The sequence below is a fragment of the Linepithema humile genome, chromosome 1, assembly GCF_040581485.1.
Source record: "Linepithema humile isolate Giens D197 chromosome 1, Lhum_UNIL_v1.0, whole genome shotgun sequence".
In the NCBI taxonomy this organism is placed as follows: Eukaryota; Metazoa; Arthropoda; class Insecta; order Hymenoptera; family Formicidae; genus Linepithema; species Linepithema humile.
The window spans coordinates 23,745,349-23,769,734 of NC_090128.1; the positions used below are offsets into that span (position 1 = coordinate 23,745,349).

The following is a 24,386-nucleotide window of genomic DNA, read 5'->3' on the forward strand; positions in this document are numbered from 1 at the left end:
GGCGATTCGATCCCGGGCCAACACTATAAGATTGTTGGCTGCCAAAATACAGTTATGTTTGCTACAAAGTGCAAATATTTCCGCCGACTGTACGTGTAAGGCATTTGAGGCAGGTGCAGCGAATGCGCTTTGCACCCGACTTATCAACGACGACCGACCGAAATGCCACGAATCATTATGCCCCGGCAATTCCGTCGCAGCTCCTGCAACCGCGCGACTAACAATAAGTACATTTGTGGCTTTCGCTTGGACGAACGCGCGCGAATTTCTGCTTCCTCCGCACGAAAGTGTAGACTCGGGATCGGCATCGATCCGAGAAAATGTGATAGTAAATCAGACTATAGCTATACTAAATTATGCCTCGCTTATATCATCGCACGCAATAGATTTTCGTGAGCTTAATGAAATCATCGATTGTTCGTTCACTCGGCAAACCTAATGAAATTTTAACTGTAAAAAAAAACACCAAAATTGCCACTTTTGAGAGAAGATTGCGAAAAAATGAATAAATCTGTCATCCGTGTACTCATCTTTATGCAATAGCTTCCAAGACAAATTGATATTAAATAGAAATAAAATAAATAATAATTGATTTTGTAAGTTTTCTTTAAAATCCATTTAACAAATATTATTATAAATTTAACTAATGGTACATAAATATCTCTCTCTCTCTCTCTCTCTCTCTCTCTCTATCTCTCTCTCTCTCTGTCTTTCGTCGACGACTTCCTAAAAGAAAATAATTTCGTCAAATTAAAATCGCTATGTTTTAAAACATCAATGTACCTATATAATTTATTTGGAAAAATTTATTGAGCTTTCAAAGCTTGTAAATTAACAATCTTATCGGCGCCTTATGATTCATTTGACACACATGCACTACAGTTTTCTACGTTTCGTTCATAATCGTTTGGCAAATTCAATCCCTCACGACACGTGTTGTCACGTATGTCTCCCTTAGGAAGTTGAAACGCCCATTTCTTAGAGTATCGCAGGCTAGATCGTCCCAAATGATCTCGACTTCGTGACCCAGAGTTCGAGCTATTTTTAGGTGCCTCCCACTCGGTTTTGTACGTGCACATAGCCGGTCCCCCTTTGCCAACGGTATCCTGTTATTTCACCACCGTTCACGACAAACACTCGCTTTTTATAGATATTTTTCTCAGAAGTGGCGTTAGATTTTTCTTATTCATTCTCTTAGATTTGAAATCCTATCGGTTTATTAAGACGAATCATTTCTATTAATCGTTGTCTTTTGAGGCTTTGGACGGCTTATTTTTTAGACTTATATATGTCTTTAATTATAAAAATAGAAAAAAGAGTGAAAGATTGATCTTCATATTTTTATATTATTATTAATAGAATGACTTGTTTTTTATTTATTATTCCACTACATCACAATTTTACTAACATTACTAAAATAATACATAATTACTAACATTTACTAAATGATATCAAACGTCCTTCACGTCACATGCTTGTATTGCAAATGAAGAAAAAATATTTTCACTAGCAGACAATCGATGCTAAAAATGGTTAAGAAAATGAACTAGCGAGTTCTTCACTGGCAAAATAAATTTCAACTTTTCGCGTTGCGAAGAGGAGTGTGTCGCGGAGTGTTTAGCTATTTATATGTATATGACAGGTATCAGTATGACATATTATCGCCTCGGATAAGCGTCATCGACAAACGCAGATCCTTGAATGAGTTTTCCAATAAAGTCTCCGGACAGAGAGAATATTTACACATCTATAATATACTATTATATCGCGAATAACATAGAAAACTGTGCGATCTCTGCGCGGCTGCGAAGGAACGATGCAATCATGGTTATTTATAATAAATCATTACTATACACACCTTTTTCTTTGTTTAACTAAATAACATGCAAATGTCACTGTGTTCCGCATCACGCTTCGGTTGATAGAGGAATAAAATTGAAAAAAAAATTAGCCGCGGTCTTTTACCATACAGCTTGTCGATATGTAATTCTCTGCACAGCGTTATTATTATTATTATTATTGCTAAGCTTTTCATAGAAAATTTATTATTGGCGATTTAAAAAGTTTTACGCATAATTGTAGAAATAGAATTTCATGTATTATGCATAATAATATTGATGTAAAATAATCGTCATGTTCTTAAAAAGCACGAGCACGATATGTCCCTTTGATTTGAAAAACATTTTTATTTTTATATTTGTTCTAAATAATAAATTTGCGGCATTCAAATAAAATATTATAAAACCATCGCATCGATATAAAGTGAAATTGCCTCGCATTCAAGGTATAAAATTACGCGACAGGATTAAACAGAAATCAAGTTACTATATCGCTGCATGCGTATTTATTTAAAATGTTGTTGATGTCGCAATTGTGACGTCAAAGCGGTGAAAAGCGATTTTGCGTACTAGAAAAAGAGAGAGAAAAAAAGTGAATTATACATTGGTACTTCGACCGATAGATAAGAGAGCAGTTCGACGATCTTGACGAACGCCCGGACACGAAGTCTACGGATAAAAATATCCCCGGGAGAGTGCCGCTTCGAGAGAACTTCCAAACGCGATGCATCGGCAGCGACGGGAGTACGCAATTATATATGTATACCGTATCGAGTGATACTCGACCGCGATTGACGGCGTCTCGTTAAAGTGATTTCACCCGGAGCGTATTATTCGTGGACGCAAAGACGATCGATCGGACGCTGTCGCTTCGAGCAACAGTGTCCATGGAATTTTTTTGCCGCAAGATGAAGAGTGCGCCGCGTAAACTGCATTTTCTCTTGGCAAGATTTTTCTTCATTTATTTGTCATTATTAAATATTTATTCCGTATATCTGTACATGTGTTTTATATATATATATATAACATGTACAGATATACGGAATATATACATATATATATGTGTGTGTGTGTATGTGTGTATATCACATTAAGATAATCTTTAAGTTTGAAGCTCAAGGTAAAGCTTGTAGCTCCGCTTCTAACCAAGCTAATCGCATCCGCCGCAGCGCGGTGCAATCTTTAAGCGCATACGCAGTGTTTGAGAATTGCGCTCCGCATTTACACCCCGGTCTGTGTTACTGAATCGCGTGAGGCATGCAAATCGAGACCGCGTTTCACTGCACGGGGATACAATGCGCTCGCGGGAATTCGCGCGGCTCGACAGCTGGAAACGGGTTTCGGTAACTCGAAACTGTTCGCGATTTTACGATGCATCATTTATTCGCGCCAGCCGAAGATTCTCGTTGCATAATTCATCGAGTGCCGAAGTTCGCAGAAGGGACTCGAAACGAGATGTATAGGTATAAACACACATCGCGTACGGACGGTATAGGATTAGTGGACAATGGCGGAGCCCCGGCGATGATCTTTCGGATGAACGGAGCTGGTATCAAGGGAATAACGGGATGTAATCCCGAGATCAATCTTGGTTAAATGTAGCGAGTGCGGATGGAAGGACCGGATGATGCCGCTTTAAAGATTTGCCGCTTACACTCGGGAGATGGATTATGTATTAGGTTTGATTGCGTACATAAGAGATCTACATTAATAGCACGGAATCTATAGAACATGTAAATCCAGTTGTTCTGATATATTAAATTCGCGGAACTCGTTTCCGCGTGTAATTTATGTAATATGCATATTCAATTTACAAATTTTACTACGAATTGTATAACAAAGTTTTTATGATTTATAATGCGTTCGTCACAAGAAGCTTTAATTTTTCCAATGTAAATAATGTGATTGTGGGATTAATTCGATGCAGATTTAATTATGCGCTTTCACGCGCTTAATTTACATACACTCACCCGAAAAAAAAGCGGTACACTGAAAATGTGGGAAAAATTCATCAAATTTCAACTGACGATAACTTCGTAAATAATAAAGATAGAAAGTTCTATAAAATATGGAAATGAAGCTAAAAATCTCTACTTTAAGAATCAATTTATTTCAATGTTGCAAAATAAATTTATTGAAAATGGCGGATGACAAAGCGCGAGCATGCAAAATTGAAAAATAATGGTTCGAGTTTGCGACGGTGCACGGTATAAACAAAAAATTGTAGCTTATTGGGATCAAAAGCGTACGAAAGTACAGAGACTCCTCTTTAAAATGCTTTTTTATGCATCTCGATACGATGATTTTTCGCCGAGAGATTCGCATTTGAAGAAAAAGGCAGATTTTTACTTCAAATGCGAATCTCTCAGCGAAAAATCATCGTATCGAGATGCATAAAAAAGCATTTTAAAGAGGAGACTCTGTACTTTCGTACGCTTTTGATCCCAATAAGCTACAATTTTTTGTTTATACCGTGCACCGTCGCAAACTCGAACCATTATTTTTCAATCAATTGTTTTGCATCCGAAGGAGATGTCTGCAGATCTTTTGTGATTTCTCCGCCCTGACTTTTTGTTTATGCTCGACCGCACATTGCGAGAAGAGTGCTTGATTTCTCTTGATCTTTTTCTTTCGAGACGCGTTACTTATTCGTACGACTTCGTCAAAGTAAACAATAATTAATCTTTTCGCATTGAAATTATTGGTCAATTATGGCGACGATAAGTCCTGAAAAAGCTGCTCAAGTTGTAGCGTTAATTGAAGATGGGAGAAGTCGAAGGTACGTTGCTGAGGCACTTGATTTATCAGTGTCAACCGTGCAACGTGCTTATGCTAGGTACTTGGAGACTAAGGCCGGTATTCATAGTCCGTTCTTATATTCAAGATCGTCTTAAGCACGAACTTATATTCGCTCTCTTCGTCAGACACAATCTATGTTTGACGAAGAGAGCGAATATAAGTCCGTGCTTAAGACGATTTTGAATATAAGAAGGGACTATGAATACCGCCCTAATTCTGTCCAAAGAAGACCTGGTTCGGGACGTCCTCGTTGTACGAATGAAAACGATGACCGATTTATTGTTTTAAATTCATTAAGAGACAGACATCGAACGGCTGTTCAAATTCGAAACAATTTAAGAGATGTCCGCGAATGTAATGTATCCGTTGACACTATTCGAAACAGATTAGCGGAACACGGTCTTTTTCCGCGCAGGCCAGCAAATGTACCTTCGCTTATGCGTCGCCATCGCGTAACTCGACTCAATTTTGCTGTCGAGCATGCAGGCTGGACATATGCAGAATGGAGTACCGTTCTTTTTAGCGACGAATCTCGTTTTTGTCTGTATTCTTCAGACGGACGAGAACGAGTATACCGTCGCGTTGGAGAACGATTTGCAGACTGTACTGTAAGTGAGAGGCCTAGAAGTAAGAATCTGCCTTTTTCTTCAAATGCGAATCTCTCGGCGAAAAATCATCGTATCGAGATGCATAAAAAAGCATTTTAAAGAGGAGACTCTGTACTTTCGTACGCTTTTGATCCCAATAAGCTACAATTTTTTGTTTATACCGTGCACCGTCGCAAACTCGAACCATTATTTTTCAATTTTGCATGCTCGCGCTTTGTCATCCGCCATTTTCAATAAATTTATTTTGCAACATTGAAATAAATTGATTCTTAAAGTAGAGATTTTTAGCTTTATTTCCATATTTTATAGAACTTTCTATCTTTATTATTTACGAAGTTATCGTCAGTTGAAATTTGATGAATTTTTCCCACATTTTCAGTGTACCGCTTTTTTTTCGGGTGAGTGTATTTACAATTGAATTCACGATCAATAAGATTCGTCTCGTTATACGATGAATAAAATATTAAATAATGACATTATCATATTCGTCGAATAATGCGAGTGAGTTAAATGATAATGAAAGAAGTTGAATTGAATTTTGCGTAATAATAGGGCGATAAAAATTTTTAAATATAATTTTACATTTGTGGATTTTGAGGGATTACGCCAAATATCACAAGCTGTATGACTCACCTCTAGTTACGTGCCTCATTGTTATCTATAAATCTATGCAAAGGCGCGCCTATTGCACTGTATTTCGCTATTCTGAATCACAGGATGCCTCTCGACGCGCGACACAACTTTAAGAAACGCTCGGCGCGCGTTTACGCGGAAGAGAAAATTGCAAATTAATAAATAATAATCTCGTCTTCGTCGCGCAGGATACACCGCGCGATATGGATAATTTAAAGCACAATGATATCTCCTCATTCCCATAAAGTTGGAGAAACTATGTTGCGCTGTTTGTTCTCGGGAACAATGTTTCGAGGACAAAGTGGCTCGAACAAAACATCGTAACAAGACGCCGAGGAATATTTCGTACACAAAGTGTACAATTCGTTACCAAGTATTCCGTGGTTTCTGAGCAGAATCGTATCGCGCGCAAAGGCCACGGCAGAGGCGATTAGATCACAGACAAGTTCACGTGTCGCGACACGAGGCGCGGCGACGCAAGAAACTCGACCGTAGCTCTAGAGCTTTCTAGTATTTAGGCTCACTAAATATAGCACGACTCGGCTATAAATCCCAGGCCTCCGGTCTCTCTCGTGGCCACAGTGACGTTTCACTCGGACGAACGCATTGCTCGGTGAAGAAGACTGTCGGATACATCCGTTGTATCGATACTTTGCAATTTTTCAGCAGGACAACGCGCAAAACAAAAAATTTATTTTATATTATAATATTACCAAAATGAAATTTATGTGTGTGTGTGTGTGTATGCAATGTTAGAAAATGCTTATAAAATAAATTACACTTTACTGCGTGCAAATTACACAGGTATCACAATTTTAAAATAGCTGATGAATAGTTATTGCATTAATAAAATATTTTGGCAATGACCATAACTTTTATCGCTACACAAGCTTTATAAATGTCACATATTTTAATCTGCATGTATTTTTTCAGTTGTATAAATTTTTATTTGATGTGTCATTTTCTATTTTTACAGCAATGTTTCAATGAAAGCAACGCTTTCAAAATTTGCTGTTTACAGAGCACTTTAAGCGAGTATTTTATATGGCAATCTATCCGCAAAGATATGACCATCCATTCCAGAATTACCCTATCAGTTGAGGGTCGATTTCAAACGGGCATCGCGCTTTTTACGTGGTGCGGATTAACGGCGCGGTTGATGGAGTACTGCGGATTTACGAGACGAATTGGCCGATTGATCGCGCCGACTTCAAATGGCGGGTTTCGCAAACTATACACGACAAGAAAATCGTTCGAAAAGCCGATACGCTTGTTAAATCACGAAATATTGTCCATCCTAATGGCAATTTCCACGTGCGATTTATGGTATGCGATAGCAGAATTACAGGACCGTAAAAGAATCGACCGCTCATGCTGTAACGTGAACACTTCAACAGATCTTTATCGCGAGTAATTGTCATGTTACCACGTATGATCCGCGTGCAATCCACATGCGGCAAGTGGCTCTCGAAAAAATACTCAGAAAAGGCGGAATAAATGTACTTTCAGAATATTCTACAATTTTTCCCTATTTTAATAATTTTGTTTGCTCATTAATAATAACACATCTCCTTTCGCATTTCTGTCCTACAATCATGATGTATTTGCATTGCATTTCTGTCCTACTACTATGATGTATTTGCATTGCAATGCAAATACATCATAGCGTGAGAGCAAGATTTTATTATAATCTTAAAATAAAGATATAAATAGTAATATAAATATAAGTATACAAGTAAATCAGTCCCGTTATAAATAATAAATAATGTTGAAAAAAATAATCCGCTGCAAAAATTTCGAAGACAAATTAGCCTTATTATTTTAGTGATGATACAACGATCGTATTCAGCGTTTTCAGCAATTGAGAAAAATGGACGATCCGATTCTCTCGGGAGGATACTGCAGCTGATAGATAGCGTCGGTATCCTACAAAGACCGCCCCGAAATAATCGAGTTCTTTTCACTCGGCAGCCTTGTTAGTTTTTTATTGCACCGACGGTACAATCGAAAGGCCGTGCGGCTATGAATTATCCCTCCTGAATTGGGGGGAAGAACACTGTGCGGCCCCTAACGCATTCTATACGTTGTTTCTACCGACGGATTCGCACTGTCGAAGGTATAATTGCGTCATTTGACCGGCGTATTTTCGAATTGCTCGCTCGTTTTGCACAAAACCCACTGGGATCGCCACTTTGCGCGCGTGTGCGTTTGTCGTATCCTTCTCCACATCAATATATATATAATCCACTTTCTTTACCACATTTTATTCGATATCGGATAAATTTTAAAGATATCAAGTCTATTATTTGTGACGCCATATTATTTGCCACAAAATAAAACTTAAAATGACAAAATAAATCGTGAAATAATTTATTCATTTCGTTTTGATTTACATTTAAATGTTAAAATTATTGTTGTTATAAAATATCAATCTGAAATTGAATAAAATATTTTTGAAAAAAAAAAGATATTTGAGGTGCATGTTTTGGAAATATTTTCGCGAGAGTGCACATCGCGTTTATGAATGCATTGCCGTTAGCTCATGAATAATCACAATATGTATATAGGGTCCTCACGATGCATACTTGACCGTTAGGACCGAAAGAGCTATTTCTCTCTCTCTCTCTCTCTCTCTCTCTCTCTCTCTCTCTTTTGTTCCTTTTCATAAACCTCGACCTTTTGTCGTAGGTCACGGAGGGAGCTTCGTAGCAGCCTAGTGCCGTAGCATGCCGGCGAGCTGCAGCGCGTGGTGGGGCGTCTCTGAGACACCTCGTCGATCGGCGTCGATCGCCACCATCTGCGTGGCCAGGCAGCAATCGCTGGAGCGTCGTCGCAGGAGGAGGAGAAGAAGGCGAGATCGTCGTCGTAGCACAGGAAGCACGGAGCTCGACACCAGCGACCGATGAGCGCGGGGGGGGATGGGGGCTCGGCGTTGGGCCCACCTGCCCGGCTGCCGGGGGCTCAGCCGAATGCCGCGACCCCCTCCAACGCGACCCCCCCCATCGTCGGCCAGCAGCCAAATGTCGGTGGCGTCGGTGGTGTGCCGGACACGGCACAGCTGGCGAACTCGCATCAACCCCCGCCGCAGTCGCAGACGGGTGCGGGTGGTGCTGCAGCCGCCGGCGCCGCCTCAAAGTCGGCCCAGAAGAGGCCCGTCAGACGGGGTGGCAAGCCGCCCCCCGACAGGCCCGTTCGGGCGCTCTTCTGTCTGGCCCTCACAAACCCTCTTAGGAAAATGTGTATTAGCGTCGTGGAATGGAAGTATCCTTTGCTATTTTACTCTCGTACTCTTTGTAATGAGCGAGACAATTGCTAGTTTTCACTCTAAAGAATTCAAACTTTACTTCGTAGATTGCGTGTAATATTAATAATGATCTCGCAATTAGAAACTTGACTCTTTGCGGTCAAGGTAATCTCGGCACAGACCAATCTTCCAAATAGTTTTCCAAATAATTGAAGCAATGTGTACGATTATAATTAACAATCAGTATTTTTTTAAATTTTTATTGAACGAAATTTTCTAAATAACAAGAATTGTTACATTTGTCTGTACACATGAGAAGAAACGAAATATTTGACGAGTTCAGAGGAAAAGTGGATCAAGTTCATTTCTGTTAATTGTTAGAAAATTAATCCTAAAGTTAAAGTTGTTCTAATTGTGTGCAACATGCACACACTGTTTTCCATAGGTGCTACAGTTTCTCTTAATTTTAACTTAAATATTTGCACTCATTTTTAAATCATTTAGTGAAAACTATTTAGTTCTTTCTTATTTATACAATGATTTAAAAAAAGGACTTTGTACATTTTTCCTCTCCTCATTTAACACTGGTTTATTTGTCAAAATTCGCCGCAAAAGTGAATATTAATGTTAACGCGCCTAAATTATTAATAAAATATTAACAGTGTTACCGTGTGGAATCTAATATTAATAACGTGTTTAACATTAAATCACTATCCCCCGGGCTGATCCTAATTTAGGTTTAGTATCATGATAATATTAGAGCTAATATTGGCAATTTGTGATGAAAGGGTAACCGCACGAATGATCACCCTTATTTTCCTTAATCTGTTCGGTTTTATTAACGTCAATTCACAGACCCTTCGAATGGCTCATCCTTATGACGATATTTGCGAACTGTGTCGCTCTGGCTGTTTATACGCCGTATCCCTATGGCGACTCCAATCTGACCAATCAGTATTTGGTAAGTACTTAATTTTTATGATTACTTTTTGTATTTTAATCTAATTCTACTTTATATTTTAGATATTCTATCAAAAATTGTTAATTTCATTTTCCATCCACTTTTTAAATAAAATGTCTACGAAAGGCGTTTGACATATTCTCAGTAATGCTACGACAAACTACATTTAGATACAAGTGATTAAGTTGTATTTTTATGAGGGCTTAGTGAAAAATTAATTATACTAGACGTAATAGGTGTTTAAATATAAAAAAGATTGCATTAAAAAAAAGTTATCTCTGTTCTCTGACACATACCGAGAATATACTGAACTATACTACATATGTATGCATACTCGTATGTATGCATCATTATAACGTGCATCTATTTTTCGATAAAAGAAGAAACCTCAAAAAGAACTAAAAATAATCGCGACGCGAATAGTAATCATGACGTTATGAAAGGCGCCGGCGGGTATCTCTTTGTGCGACTTCACCGAATGTGAAATGAAGCAATTTTACCGAATGTGATATATGTCTAAACCGAAGGGCGCCTCCTACAACAATAAGAGTGGCGGTTCCGTTCAACGAACCACACGAACCTCTATCGAGTTATCGATTCTGAGACGGCACGCGGGGTTGGTGGCATGAAACTTATTCGAGCTGAAAGTTCAATAATTGTTCAATCTTGCTCAACATCGGCGTGTATAACACCCCGCGCACTATAATTGGAAAGCACGATTCACATGTAGGCCGTTGTAGCGCGAGAATTAATCGAGAACACCCACCCCATCGGTCGGATACTTCAAAAGTCATTTGTAGTTATCAATGTTAAAAGCTGGCCGAGCTCGTTCATAGATAAGAGTCGCCACGCAAAGCAGAGCTTGCTGCGTGGCGATGAAACTTGCCGAATTGTCTAGTCATCTGTGCACGGAGAATCGACTCGATAGCGACAAGTCGAAATTCAGTTTTGCGTGATATTATGCATATGCTAAAGTGGGATCGTTAGCACCCCGTTAGCGGCGTACCAAAGGATGTGATTTCATTTTGCATCGCTCAAAGGACACCTCTTGCGCTAATTAATACCGAGAGGAAACTTTACTAAGATTGGGCCAACGGGAAATTCGCGGAAAGTCGAGTAAACGTGAAGGGAATCGTGATGCCTTAATCCTTATTAATTAGCAATCGTAAAAGTTGAAACGATTGATCTGTTAATTTAACTTTTTGTTAAATAACAAGTTTCGTAATTTAACTTTTCCGATTCTTTGCCGAGATCGAGAATAAAAGTGTATTTGAGGTGTATTGAGAAAAATAATATTATAAATTAAGAAATAGGAGGAATAATATGCGTCAAAGATAGATCGAATTTATGGAAACTTTGAAATAACAAGCAGTCTATGTGCAAAAATACTTAAAAATAATATTCAAATTCTTCAAATTCTTTGGTAATAAAAGGAATGGCAAATCCCTTATCTGTAGTCAACTATATATGCCGTATCAAAATTTTGCAAAATTATGTGTCCTATTTAGTTTCTACGTTTTATTTTTCTGTACAATGTTACTCTCTGAGCATCCTCGAAGACGGAGAATGTAAAACAACGTCTCCGAGAAAGATTCGAATCCAGTTGCAAACTCCAAAAAGTCGCCAATCTTAAGAGATCGATCTACTACTTCTTTAAAAACTTCCAACTTTTTTATTCTTCGTCCAACTCAATCGAAGTAAAAGTCTGACAACTTTGATATCTTTTACCGTTATATAAAATTGTGAAACTATATGGAATTGGAAATTTGCGATATATATATGATCTGAGTATCGCAAGTATTTTTATGAATATCTATTAGCTTTTCTAGCTAAATGGCGGAAAAAAAAGTTTAATTTTTTTATGATAATAAGTATAATAAGGGCGGGGCTTAGGATTCAATTTTTTTATTTATTGGAAGAATTATTTTTAGTTGCAAAAGTTTGAGAGGCAATCGAAGCAACTAGGATTGGTCACAAAAAGCGTCTTTGAGGATCTACACAAGCATTAACTACGTTCAACGTGACAGTTGAGTAAATCGAATGATTTAATCTTTCCCCATCAAATATTTGTCAGACCGATTTGACGTTTAATGTCACGATCTATTATTCGGCAAGCACACTTGTGTAGTATATATGTCTTTGACCTCATTATCTTCTCTTCTCATATTTCGTTCATGTGGCAGGCAACGTATTAACCCTCGTGTGACCGGGAAAAACTGCGCGCGCGCGATATACAACGCGTTAAAATGCATTTTTTAATGAAAAATGTCGGTTTGCTAATGCAAGTACACACAGAAATGCATACAGAACTGTATTCTGTCAGCAAGATAAAAAAGATCAATTAAAGCAATTTAATTTATATTTACGCCAGTCCTCGAAGAAGAAAAATGATAAGTGAAAAATATAATTGCACAATTAATATATATTTTAATTTCTTTTTTTATGCAAGGAAGCTTATTCAGTTTTTCTGACAATTATGACGAATCATTCTCATGCTCACCAAGCTCAAAGCCCAATAAAATAATAAATTTGATAAAATATTGTTCACTCAAAGTAATATCCAAGTCATAGAAATTTTGTATGAGATAAGTGCGTGTCAGAAGACAACAGAATGCGAAAAGACTAATGCGATTTATCAGAACTTTCGAAAGAACTTTCATACACGACTTAGCGTCCTCAAAGTGACATAACAGCGTTTACATGTCACGCCTTGGCGAACAAGACGAGCGACCGGCAATATAATGCGCACTCGAGCCTATTTTAGCGGGCCAATAATCGATCGATTTCGGAAATCAAACGTAATCGATGTCACGTAGAGGGAGAAAGTTCGTGTCCTCTCGTGTGGAGCCGCATCCGCGCCTTTAAACTTTCCTTTTAACGTCCTCCACCTCCATGTACGTTCTCCGTGTAGCGGCTTTTTTCCCTAGCTCTATGATGTGTACAAGCGAGCGCTCTTCAGCCTGTCTTATTTTTAACTCTCCGCTTCTTCCTTTTGTTTCGCCTGTTTTTCTCATCAAGGCCTGTTCTTTCCTTACCCATTATAACCGTAACATCATGCGTCGATTAACCCTTTTGCAGAACGGATGGCGATGCCACTGATATTACTGTTGATGAGTCACGCTAATGAGGAGCGATCGAGGTCGAAAAGTTAATCCTAAAGTCATTAATATATTTCCTAACGCGAAATTTCCTCTGCTTTCGCACTTTGTTATTTGCAATAAAATTCTATTAAATTCTTAATGTTTTGTCATGTTTTGTATATGCAGACCATATTCTGCTTGCTTCCGAAGTAGAAATTACGTTAAATTCTTTTTGTATTTTACATTTTACGTAACTAAAAAAGTACGTAAATAGTAGAAGTTACATACGATTTTGTAACTGACATTATAATTAATTAACTCCGCGGCTTGCTAATGAGTTAATCAAAGTTTCGGAGAAATCTGGAGAAGAATTCTGCTAAAGCTTTTGCTTCCTAACAGTATTTGAAGTCAGAGATTTGAAAAAAAGAAGAAAGCAACAGGTTACACAATTCTAGAAAAAAAAGTGGCGCATTCAAGTCCTTGAAAAAAATATTGATGCGCGTCGACACCCCTTCCTTAAGCGGTTAAGGACGATCACGTTTCCGTCGTAACTCGTTGTAATCCAACTGCACCGCGACGCTCGTGCTTTAAATGCTTAACGAAGACGTCCGTGTACGTGCGCGCAAAACATTGTCTTCTCGGGCTCGTGCGTTTTTAATTGCACTCCGCCGCAATTTGTTTCCGTCGTTTTTAATTACCCTCTTCACTCCTCTACGCTGTTGATATCAAACGAACGTGTTTCAGAGTCGAATTGCGACGATAACTTCTCGTTTGACAATTATCTCAATCATAGGTTTTTTTTCAATATTAAACAGCAGCTCGAAACTTTTCTAATAGCCACTTACTCTTAAAGGCCCTTTTAGAGATAATGGATCCACGTCAATGCGTTTCTTTTTATTGTTCACGGCGGTCTTTTTTCTTTTGCAGGAAAAGATAGAGTACATTTTTCTTGTGATTTTTACGGTGGAGTGCGTGATGAAGATTATAGCTTACGGCTTCGTTGCCCATCCGGGAGCTTACCTCCGCAACGGCTGGAACTTGCTGGATTTCACGATAGTTGTTATTGGGTGAGTCAACTTTAAATTTCCACGTTTATTTTCTTTCCATTTATTAATAAAAATAGACCCCTTTAAAGCCTAATTCTAATTCGTGAAAATTGAAATAAATTTATTGTAGCATTCTTATTCCGACAGGATTAAAGTAGTTATGATTACGGACAGGATTTTCTTGTAGTACAGTTTTTAAATTACATATATGTCATTGACATTTCTTTCCAATATATTTTTTATCTCTGATATATATATTTAAGGCTTGAAATATATCACGGCTGTATTTATAACATTTATAAAATTTCCTCTCTCTCTATAGGCACACTTATCTCTCTATCTCTGCATTTTCTGAGAATTACGGCTGGAAAATTTCGCTGAGAAAATCACTGACTGTTTCAATAACAGTTGACGTCGTTTCGTAATAAACGTCCTCTCGCAAATTCAACGAGTAAATCTGAATGGAGATAATATCTGACAGTTCATATCGATTACAAATTAATTGAACCAATGTCGACGTAATCGATGATGTGTGGCAATCATATACACTTTGTCCGTGGACAGTTTGTGCTAGCTGATGTCTTCTCAGCGTGTATACAATATCGATGACGTTCGTTGATGAACGCCAGAGCGCACGAATGGTAGCGACAAGTCGCTATCATTCGATTAAATGATATTCGTGTAGCGTCCGCATAATATTAAATATAATGAAGAGTTATTTTTACAAAGTCTTCACGTGTTTCAATGCGTGTTTCAGATACCCAAATTATAAATAAATATGGAAAAATTTATATTACGAAACACAGCGAAAAATATACTTGTAACAGCTTAAAAAGCTTTTATCAGAGAACTTTAGTATGTATAAGAGATAGAGAGAAAGAGAGAAAGAGAGAGAGAGAGAGAGAGAGAGAGAACGAGAGGGAGTCTCTTATAAATATTAAAACGATTTCATTCGCTTGAAAACTCTGCCCTCTTATTGTGTACCGATTATGCAGGAAGCGGCTGAACAAAGTTAACTCTCTTCGAAGTTATTATATTTTTCATGTTTTCGTGCACGTATATGCGCGAGCGTATTAAAAAAAAGCGAAGTGAAAATCGTGAAAATCGCGCTGCGAACAAACACGAAAGTGGCGTGTATTTATTACCATAAAAATGCGAGTGCGCGCGAGCGTCTAAAGCTGCGAAATAAAATTAATTTGAGCGTTTTCCGCTTGCGCGAAGCCGAGCCGATCCAGCGATATTCCGCGAGGCGTGAATAAAATGAAATTGACGCAAGCAGACGAAGGCGGCGCGAAAGGAAGGAAATATTACTTGGGAATCGTCTTCGTTGGTCGAGCAGTGCGGTGGAACGACGAGAGGCTGCCAGTTGAATTACTGGTCGGGAGAGGAAATCAGCGATATATTCCATGCGTAGCCGAGCGATCGGCCGGCATAATGTCGCGACTCATGCGCGTAAATTAAATCCAATCGGGCATAACGTCGCGCAACGCAGTACTCTCGTGATTGAGAATTGAAATTTTATAAGCGCCGCTTAAGCCCCCCGCCATACGTCCGCCGCTATCCATATGATTGGGTACTAATAACTTTTACCGCAATTAGCACTTCGCGAATTCGGAGAATTCGTGTTTGCTTTCATTAAATGATATATTGCTTTCGTTTGGATTATTTTTCGGAGTTTCGCGGAATATATATTTGGTTACAAAATATAATAAAAATGTTATTATCAACTTTCAATATTTTGTAACAATTTTATCCAATTTTTGTTGGAAAATTCGTAGATAAAAATATTTAAAATCACGGTTGGCGATTACAACACATTCGTTGCAATGTAAACGGAATATTTCGATACGTTCACACACATACACATGTCCACGCGATAATCTGGGTATCGGCGCGGTTTCAATATTTGACCTCTACATGCACTTATTACTACTATGATACCGTACTTCGTATACATGACGTAAATAATGATACCCTATTTACGCGATCATCGATTTTTGCAGAATAAAGAGACGAAAAAACTCGCGCGCATACACGCGCATTTTACACACGCGCGTGTTGTATAAAATGCCGATTTGACAAACAGAGCATGTCGGTCATCCCCGGCTGTTTTCCCCGGTTAATGATCCACGAGGCGAATTTATTTCACACAGCGTAGGACTGTTCGCGAAATCCATCCGAGTTTACTCCGAGATTTAGACTGACAAGCATAACTATCTGTTTCGGAGCGCACACTTCGCATGTATCCCGCTTGATAACTCTATCGCTTTCGGTTAACGACACACTGAATCGATCCGTCTTAATCTCTCGCGAGAGAGAGAACGTGCGCATCTATCTCCTTCTCTCATTCCACTCTCGTGTCAACTATTACACAGAGGAACCATTATTCAAATGACACGGAGTCTAATATATGAGGAAAATATCGCAGCCGCGACGGTAACATTCGAAATTATTTCATTAAACGAGATTGTTTTGCGGTCGTCGATTCGCACACTCGCTTACGATAGTATGTTGGTCGAGCGAATATTTTGATACAAAGACGCGATAAAAAATCCGCATTGAAATATTAAAAAATTATATTTCTGTCGAAGACAGAAATTTAGAAAAGAATATGAATAAATTCTTTTGTCAATAATAAATTTAAAAAAAGGATTTTGTTTATTCAGAAAAAAGTTTTCTCTCTCTTCTTTTTATATCTCGTAAACGTACCCATAAATGCCCGCGGCGTTTATAATGCTATTAGCCTTGGCATACATAAAGCTCTTTTCTTCAGGGGCAAATTATCTTTTGCGAATATGGCTTTATTATCAAGTCTCCTATTATCGTCAAATCGTTAATCCTTCTTGTCTTTTGTGTAGAAAAACTTTTTGCACCTTTTTTTGTAGAATGATAAGCACGGTGCTGACGATACTCATGAAGGAGGGCTTCGACGTCAAGGCCTTAAGGGCGTTTCGCGTTCTGCGTCCTCTTAGGCTGGTTTCCGGTGTTCCAAGTAAGATTTTCCGTTTCAAAATATTAATTTTGCTTTGAATATTCACGAGATTAGCAGAATCTATTAGAAATTAATTCAATTTGTACATGAATTATTATGGAGATATGAAAATAGTCATAGTTCTAGTACTAAAATATATTATATTGTATTGTGTTAATAATAATAATAATAATTCATAACGCGTAATTGATGAATTGTTGTTATCTGCGTAGGTCTTCAGGTGGTCCTAAACTCTATTTTGAGGGCGATGGTACCACTTTTGCATATTGCTTTATTAGTTCTCTTCGTCATCATTATTTACGCCATCATCGGCCTCGAGCTGTTCTCCGGAAAGATGCACAAAACATGCAGACACAATCTAACTGGTAAGTGCATATTCCAGGATTGCTGCATGTTCCGATAAAAATTTTATGGACGACGTTCTTGGCAACGATATTCTCAACGACGGCGAATACATCGCGAATCGATATGCGCACAAATGCTCTTAAATTTATTAAATTCTGAATTCTGCATATATCCAGGTCAGATTTCTAAAGAAACTCAATTTGCGTATCTCTGTAGTATTGTTTCGCCACTAATTTATTCAATGTAAATTCACAGTTAAATCTGCAGTTTCGCATTTAATGGGACTCTGTTGAATTCTTCATGACATTTTAACTAAAATTAATTTCTGAAAGAAACGTCTATTTTCGTGAGAGATATTCTTTGATTGTGTAAAAACAAATCTATGTAAATAAAATCGTCTTTTTCTTTATATTTCAACAAGAGACTCTTCGTTTAAAGAGACAAGAGGTCACCATAAATTTACAAAAAGCACAAAATGCAAACTTCTAAATGTCATTGAAGCTTCTAAATGTCAGTCTTGATTCAAGAAAATTTGTCCGCACGCATGTGTAAGCTAAAATGTACCACGAAAAGACAAAATGTTACGAGGCCCGTTAAATTATTCACAAATTCAGGCATTTTTAATGGTCGTCACGTGGGATTCGGCGAAAAAATCGCACACTTCATGACCGAAAGGTCAAAGCGGAAGGATTTGACGAAGGCCCCGAGGGAAACTCCCGGCTTAGCCTCGAAACACACTTTCCGCCGGGACAGTTATTTTAGATATGATTCAGCCGAGACGCGGACGCGAAACTAACGTCTAATTATTATTAGCGCGAGGGACGCGCGCGCGCGCGCGACTTGCGTGCCGCACGGCAAACAGCTGATTCAGAGAGAATGCGTAAAATAGCGTGTGCATACCGTCGGGCCCGGGCGATACACAAAAGCTCTGAAAGAGATACACCGGGATGCGTTAGAAGGAGAGAATGAACAACAAATTTACATTGCCAAACTTTCGATGAAGCTACAACTTGCTGTTAGTTTTGTGTCGTAAATTTCTTTAACTTTCCTTTCAATTAAATAATTGGAAATAATTCATAATAATAATAATAATTCATAATCAAATAGAATTATTATATTAGAGAAACGAGGATATGTACTATTTATGTTCAAGTAGAATTAATTTATACTAATCAGCTAATATTGTTTTTATATAGATTATATACGGTATCGCGTATAATCGTCAACATAGTTTTAACAATCAATTAAACTACTTTTACTGATTAAAAATAATTTATATTTTTAATTAATCGGTGTTTCAATTACGCACTAATTTATCGCTGGCCTATATTTGTAAGCTATTAATATAACAGCCAATTAGCTAATAATTGTATTCATTATTTTAATTTGGTAAGAGATCCAGATATGACTTGTCATACTGGTGGTGTTAGCTGAACGTAATTTAGAGCTTATAACAGAGCAACGAGCTCAGCGACGCTTCTTTAATCGACCTGTGTATATACCGCGAGAAGGGCGCGTGAGAGAGAGAGAGAGAGAGAGAGAGAGAGAGAGAGAGAGAGAGAGAGAGAGAGAAAGGTCGATAAATCGCGTTAGCGGAAAACGCGCTTGTCTCGAGCTACTTTGCATAGGTATACATGGAAAAATATGCAAACATTTTAACGGGGGTATTACACGTTAAACTAGTCGCTCGGTTGGCTCGAATCAATTAGAACTCTTAGCGGCGCGCATGAAGACGACCCACCCGCCGCCGTTATCCCGTCGGGATTCAAAATTTGATTCCCCCTTTATATCGCAGACGAGGTAATGGAGGGCCCGGTACCTTGCGGCGGCTCGGAGGGCTTCCAGTGCTCCCGGGTCGGACCCAACTACTATTGCAGCAAACAGTTCTGGGAGGGCCCTAACTACGGCATCACGAATTTTGACAACTTCGGACTGGCCATGCTGACGGTCTTCCAATGCGTCACCCTCGAGGGCTGGACGGATGTACTTTACAATGTAAATTTCCGACACAATCGCCAACACGACATAACAATCTTGTCTCCAATTAGAGATTCTGAACGTAAAACGCCCACAGACTTGCGTCATACTTGAATTAATTAATTAATAATGATATAATTATTAAAATTTATATTGTGCGCTATTTCGAAATCTATATTGTTCTGCATTAAATAACTGCATTAGTGCGTCTGAATGATTAGCAGCGTTTCAATTAATCGTTTTTTTTTCTTCTAACTTTATGCAATAGAACAAGATTGATTGCTATTTATATATTGCTCATCGACTTCTTGTAAAACATTCATCTTGAACGTTGAATCGTAAAAAAATTCGTGGTTTCTCAAGAGATTAATCCTTTGCGCTCCAAATGCCAACTTGGTTGAGTTTAAGAATTTTGGCATTCTATTTCGCATGCCATCTCAGTTGGCAAATAGAATAAAATTGTGATGGCATGCAAACGTTAATTTGGCTCTGTCCCCAAGCAATTGTTTTTAAATATCGCACAATAATTGATCATAAAAAAGAATACCACTCATTATATTATTGTCGGGATGTAATGTGTTATTTCTTAATAAAAATCTGCGGAGCACAGAGGGTTAAATACATTCTCAATTGCGCTTTTCTATCCTTCATTTATCTTTTTAATTGTTTTGTCCTCTAGATCGAGGATGCGATGGGAAGCTCGTGGCAGTGGATATACTTCATTTCGATGGTCATTCTCGGGGCTTTCTTCGTGATGAATCTAATTCTCGGTGTGTTGTCCGGGTAAGTGTGGAGAGATTCTGTGTCGCACGGACAGTTTTTAATCGCGAAAAAATAATACATGGAATATTTCATCTAAATGCGGCATCTCGTGATGTAACAAGACGATCAGCCTTCGAGTCTCTGCGATTGTTGGAACAATCCTTTTAGAGGATATAACCCAGTTAATCGGCTTGCGACATCTATCCTTGTGAAGTTTTGTAATTCTCCACGAGGGGACAAGATAAAAATATCTTTTTCTTAGGTTCATACACACACATACGCATGCACACACTTCATTGCGCATCGGTAAAGGATGCACGGTTAATCGAGACGTGAAAACGGTATCGATGATAAACGCGTTTAACTTCCTTCGCTTTTTACGTTTTATCCATCGTTTCACGCCAAGCGCGCAAACACTTATTATCGGAAGCGCCGCTAAAAAAAATGTTGAAATGTTTCGAAGATTTGCTCGTACCGAGTCATCAGAATGCTAATGAAATGCTTGAAATATATTTTTTCTATTTTCGAAATTCTACGAATTTCAACGTTTAAAAAAGATAAAAGTAGCTCTGCAAAAACAATTCTAATTAATTAAAATTTCTTTTACTTTTTATAATTGAATACGATCTCATGTATTAAAATTTGTGTCAGAAATGTTTCATTAAAATGCGTTTTTTCATAAAAAAAGCATTATTCCCGGAATAATTAGATCCTTTGTGGCATGGATCGCCGCATCGATTTTACATATAAAAGAGAAGAGATTGTAAACGAGAAGGAGCGTCGTCACGTTTCACTGAATGTTTCTCGATACGCATACGGCGCATTCATACGATCTTATTCGTCTCGCCCTCGTTCGAGGGAGAAACGAGACGTCGAAGAAGCGTAGGCAAATAAAAGAAGTCCCCTTTTCATGCGCCGCTCGATTTCCGTTTCATTGCCATCGAATGTTCCAATTACGCGTCTCGCGCGTCGTATTTCTAATCACAAAGCAACGCGATCGTACATGCACTTGTCCCACTTGATGCAGTGAGTTCTCTAAGGAGAGAGAGAAGGCGAAGGCGCGTGGCGACTTTCACAAGCTCAGGGAGAAACAGCAGATCGAGGACGATCTCAGGGGTTATCTCGACTGGATAACGCAGGCCGAGGACATCGAGCCGGAGACCGACGAACCGAAGCAAGACGGAAAAAGTACGTATGCGGAAAGAATTTTATATCAAGAACTTTCGAAATGGAAAAGTATGCTAGCAATCAGCGTTCCTGTAGAAAGTAACTTGAGACGAACACATTTTATGCAATGTATTACACATATCATACATTATGAGAAAGAGGAAATGATGAAAATAAATTATAAGTATATATTGATTATCCAAAATGATATTTTAGACAAAGAAATGAATTGGTGTTACACATATCGCGCATTTATAAATTTGGAAAGTTGTTTGTCAATTTTTTTTCTAATTTAAAATATCAATTATGGTAAATAATATATTATATTTATCTAATATAATTTTTGATAAAAAAAATGAATTTGATTTGCGACTCGTGATATCGCGTGTTTATGCAAATGCGTAAATTGAATTTAAAAAGTCGTTCGTTCTCAATGCAGCTTTCCTCCAGCTGAAAGATGCTAATTAATTGACGGAGTTTAAATGTTTAACATTATACAGCTAAGCAACAGAACGAAATAGAGAGTACGGACCAATTGGAGGGTGACGAGGAAGGAATCCAGCAGGAGTCCGTTTGGAAGAAGAAGAAACGGGACTTAGAGAGGTAATTTTGACACTGGAAATCGCCTTTCGAAATTTCCACTTTGAACTACGTATAAAACTATTTTACAATCATCATCGACGCGAATATATCGTCCGAGTTTCCAAAGATAGATTGTACTCTTTCGCGCTGTCGCGTTTTTGCACGTACGTGGAAAACGCCAGTAAAGATCAAAGAGTCATTTATCCAACGAAGTTCAAAGCATAAGTGGCTAAGCGTTTGTGTATACGTGCGAGCGGGAGCGTGCGAAGTTTAGACTACATGGCATTGTGACGCGAATTCGCAGAGTGAACAGGCGGATGCGGAGAGCCTGCAGAAAGGCTGTAAAGTCCCAGGTCTTCTATTGGCTCATCATAGTGCTGGTTTTCTTGAATACCGGCGTTCTCGCCACGGAGCATTACAATCAGCCGCACTGGTTGGACGACTTTCAAGGTAAATACCGCCTTACCGCTGCGGTTAGCGGAAATAAAGTCGATATTTGACTAGTGTTTACTTTTAATTATAAACCGCCCTGTCTTTCGTAATGCCTTTCGTAACGCGAACCTCTCTACTCATTTGCCACCAGAGATCACGAACATGTTCTTCATCGTGCTGTTCTCCATGGAGATGATGTTAAAAATGTACAGTTTAGGCTTTCAGGTGAGTGATCGCCGTCGATTATTTTTTAATCATTCTTTTTTTCATATTTCCAATATTTTAAGAAATGTAGCGAAATTAATAAACATCAATATCGCGCGATTCAATCAATTGATATTTATTATTTATGATTAATTGCATATTGCTATTAAGAGAATGCAAGCATCTCGTGAGCTAGAAAGACACACTATTGCTCTTAAGAGTTTTCAATCTTTAGCCGCTGTAATTTCCTCCGCAGGGTTACTTCGTTTCGTTGTTTAATCGTTTCGATTGCTTCGTCGTGATCGGCTCGATCACCGAAATGATACTTACAAATACACATGTGATGCCGCCTCTTGGCGTTTCCGTACTCCGTTGCGTCCGGCTGCTCAGGGTATTCAAAGTAACAAAGTGAGTACAGCGCAGACAAATCTCAATTTTTCAATCAAAATTAATACTTGGTAAAATTGTGTCATGAGTATTGCAATGAGTACAAGTATTGTTGAAGAGAATACACGCAATCACATTTAGGATGCGTGAATTGAGTTTATTCTTTGCAGATATTGGAGATCACTGTCGAATTTAGTGGCCTCTTTACTGAACTCGATACAATCGATCGCTTCACTGTTGCTCCTACTGTTTCTCTTCATCGTCATCTTTGCTCTTCTGGGCATGCAGGTAGATTTTAACGCACCGTATTCAGAGATATCTGATGCAGAGAGATATCCTTATGGATTTTTCAACATTTATTCTGTAAATACAGGTCTTCGGTGGACGATTCAATTTCAGCGACGAGGAAGAAAAAACACGTCACAATTTCGACAGCTTTTGGCAAAGTTTGCTCACCGTGTTTCAGGTATTTAATTATTTTCGTAGAAGAAAAAAAGAGCCTAAACATAGTTTTGCAAATTTTATATCCAAAATTACATTCCCGATTTATCATGAATGTATTTCACTCTTTAATTTTACGCTATTATCTTCGCTTTATTTGCGCGGATACTTTGTAAAAAGTAATTTATTTTCACCCTTACGTTTACAGATATTAACTGGTGAGGATTGGAATGCCGTAATGTACGTCGGAATTCGAGCTTACGGCGGCGTCGCCAGCATCGGCGTCCTCGCCTGTGTTTATTTCATTATTCTCTTCATTTGCGGTAATTGTATCCTTTGTCAGTGAACAAATTCGAGACAAATAATTATTACTCTCTCTCTCTCTCTCTCGCGTGTCATATCAAGAGCGCACTCGCCAGGTATAATATCGATCCGGACTGATTCAATAAATTTTAATCGATCCTTGACAAAGATAGCAATGCAGATATCCTCTTGAACGTGTTCTTGGCTATCGCCGTCGACAATCTTGCTGATGCCGAGTCCTTAACTGCCATCGAGAAAGAAGCCGAGGAGGAGGTGAGTGTTGTTTGAGTGTGTATATGTGATAAATAATATAGTAAAGCACCAATGATTTTGCGGATAATGCGAATCTAATACACGTAACTACATTAGATGCTCCATCAGATCCACTTTAGCATTAAAATTTCATAGTAAGAAGATTATTTTTCCCCATTATGTTATCTAAAGCTTCATAGCTGTCATTAATAAAAAATCTTTGTCTCAGAAAACAAATAATTCTTGTTTTTACTGCAATAATATTATTATTATAGCAATTTATTTGTCTATTGAGTTTCTCTCTTGTTTTTCATGCTTCCATTAAATTAATAC

At 38.3% G+C, this 24,386-nt stretch overlaps 1 protein-coding gene across 5 annotated transcripts in view; it reads left to right on the forward strand.

Moving 5' to 3' along the window:
• Positions 1-24,386, forward strand: part of Ca-alpha1D (Ca[2+]-channel protein alpha[[1]] subunit D) — a 69,707-nt gene that overhangs the window by 10,503 nt on the left and 34,818 nt on the right. For all 5 annotated transcript variants that reach the window (XM_067353139.1, XM_067353145.1, XM_067353142.1 and 2 more), the window contains exons 2-17: positions 8,567-9,139; positions 9,978-10,083; positions 14,091-14,230; positions 17,095-17,201; positions 17,414-17,566; positions 19,342-19,541; positions 20,203-20,306; positions 21,313-21,473; positions 21,953-22,055; positions 22,339-22,484; positions 22,618-22,691; positions 22,927-23,078; positions 23,228-23,345; positions 23,431-23,523; positions 23,707-23,827; positions 23,983-24,074. In XM_067353139.1, coding sequence (XP_067209240.1) covers positions 8,781-9,139; positions 9,978-10,083; positions 14,091-14,230; positions 17,095-17,201; positions 17,414-17,566; positions 19,342-19,541; positions 20,203-20,306; positions 21,313-21,473; positions 21,953-22,055; positions 22,339-22,484; positions 22,618-22,691; positions 22,927-23,078; positions 23,228-23,345; positions 23,431-23,523; positions 23,707-23,827; positions 23,983-24,074 — 2,229 coding nt within the window. In that variant the 5' untranslated portion in view covers positions 8,567-8,780. The remainder of the gene's footprint in view (positions 1-8,566; positions 9,140-9,977; positions 10,084-14,090; positions 14,231-17,094; positions 17,202-17,413; positions 17,567-19,341; positions 19,542-20,202; positions 20,307-21,312; positions 21,474-21,952; positions 22,056-22,338; positions 22,485-22,617; positions 22,692-22,926; positions 23,079-23,227; positions 23,346-23,430; positions 23,524-23,706; positions 23,828-23,982; positions 24,075-24,386) is intronic.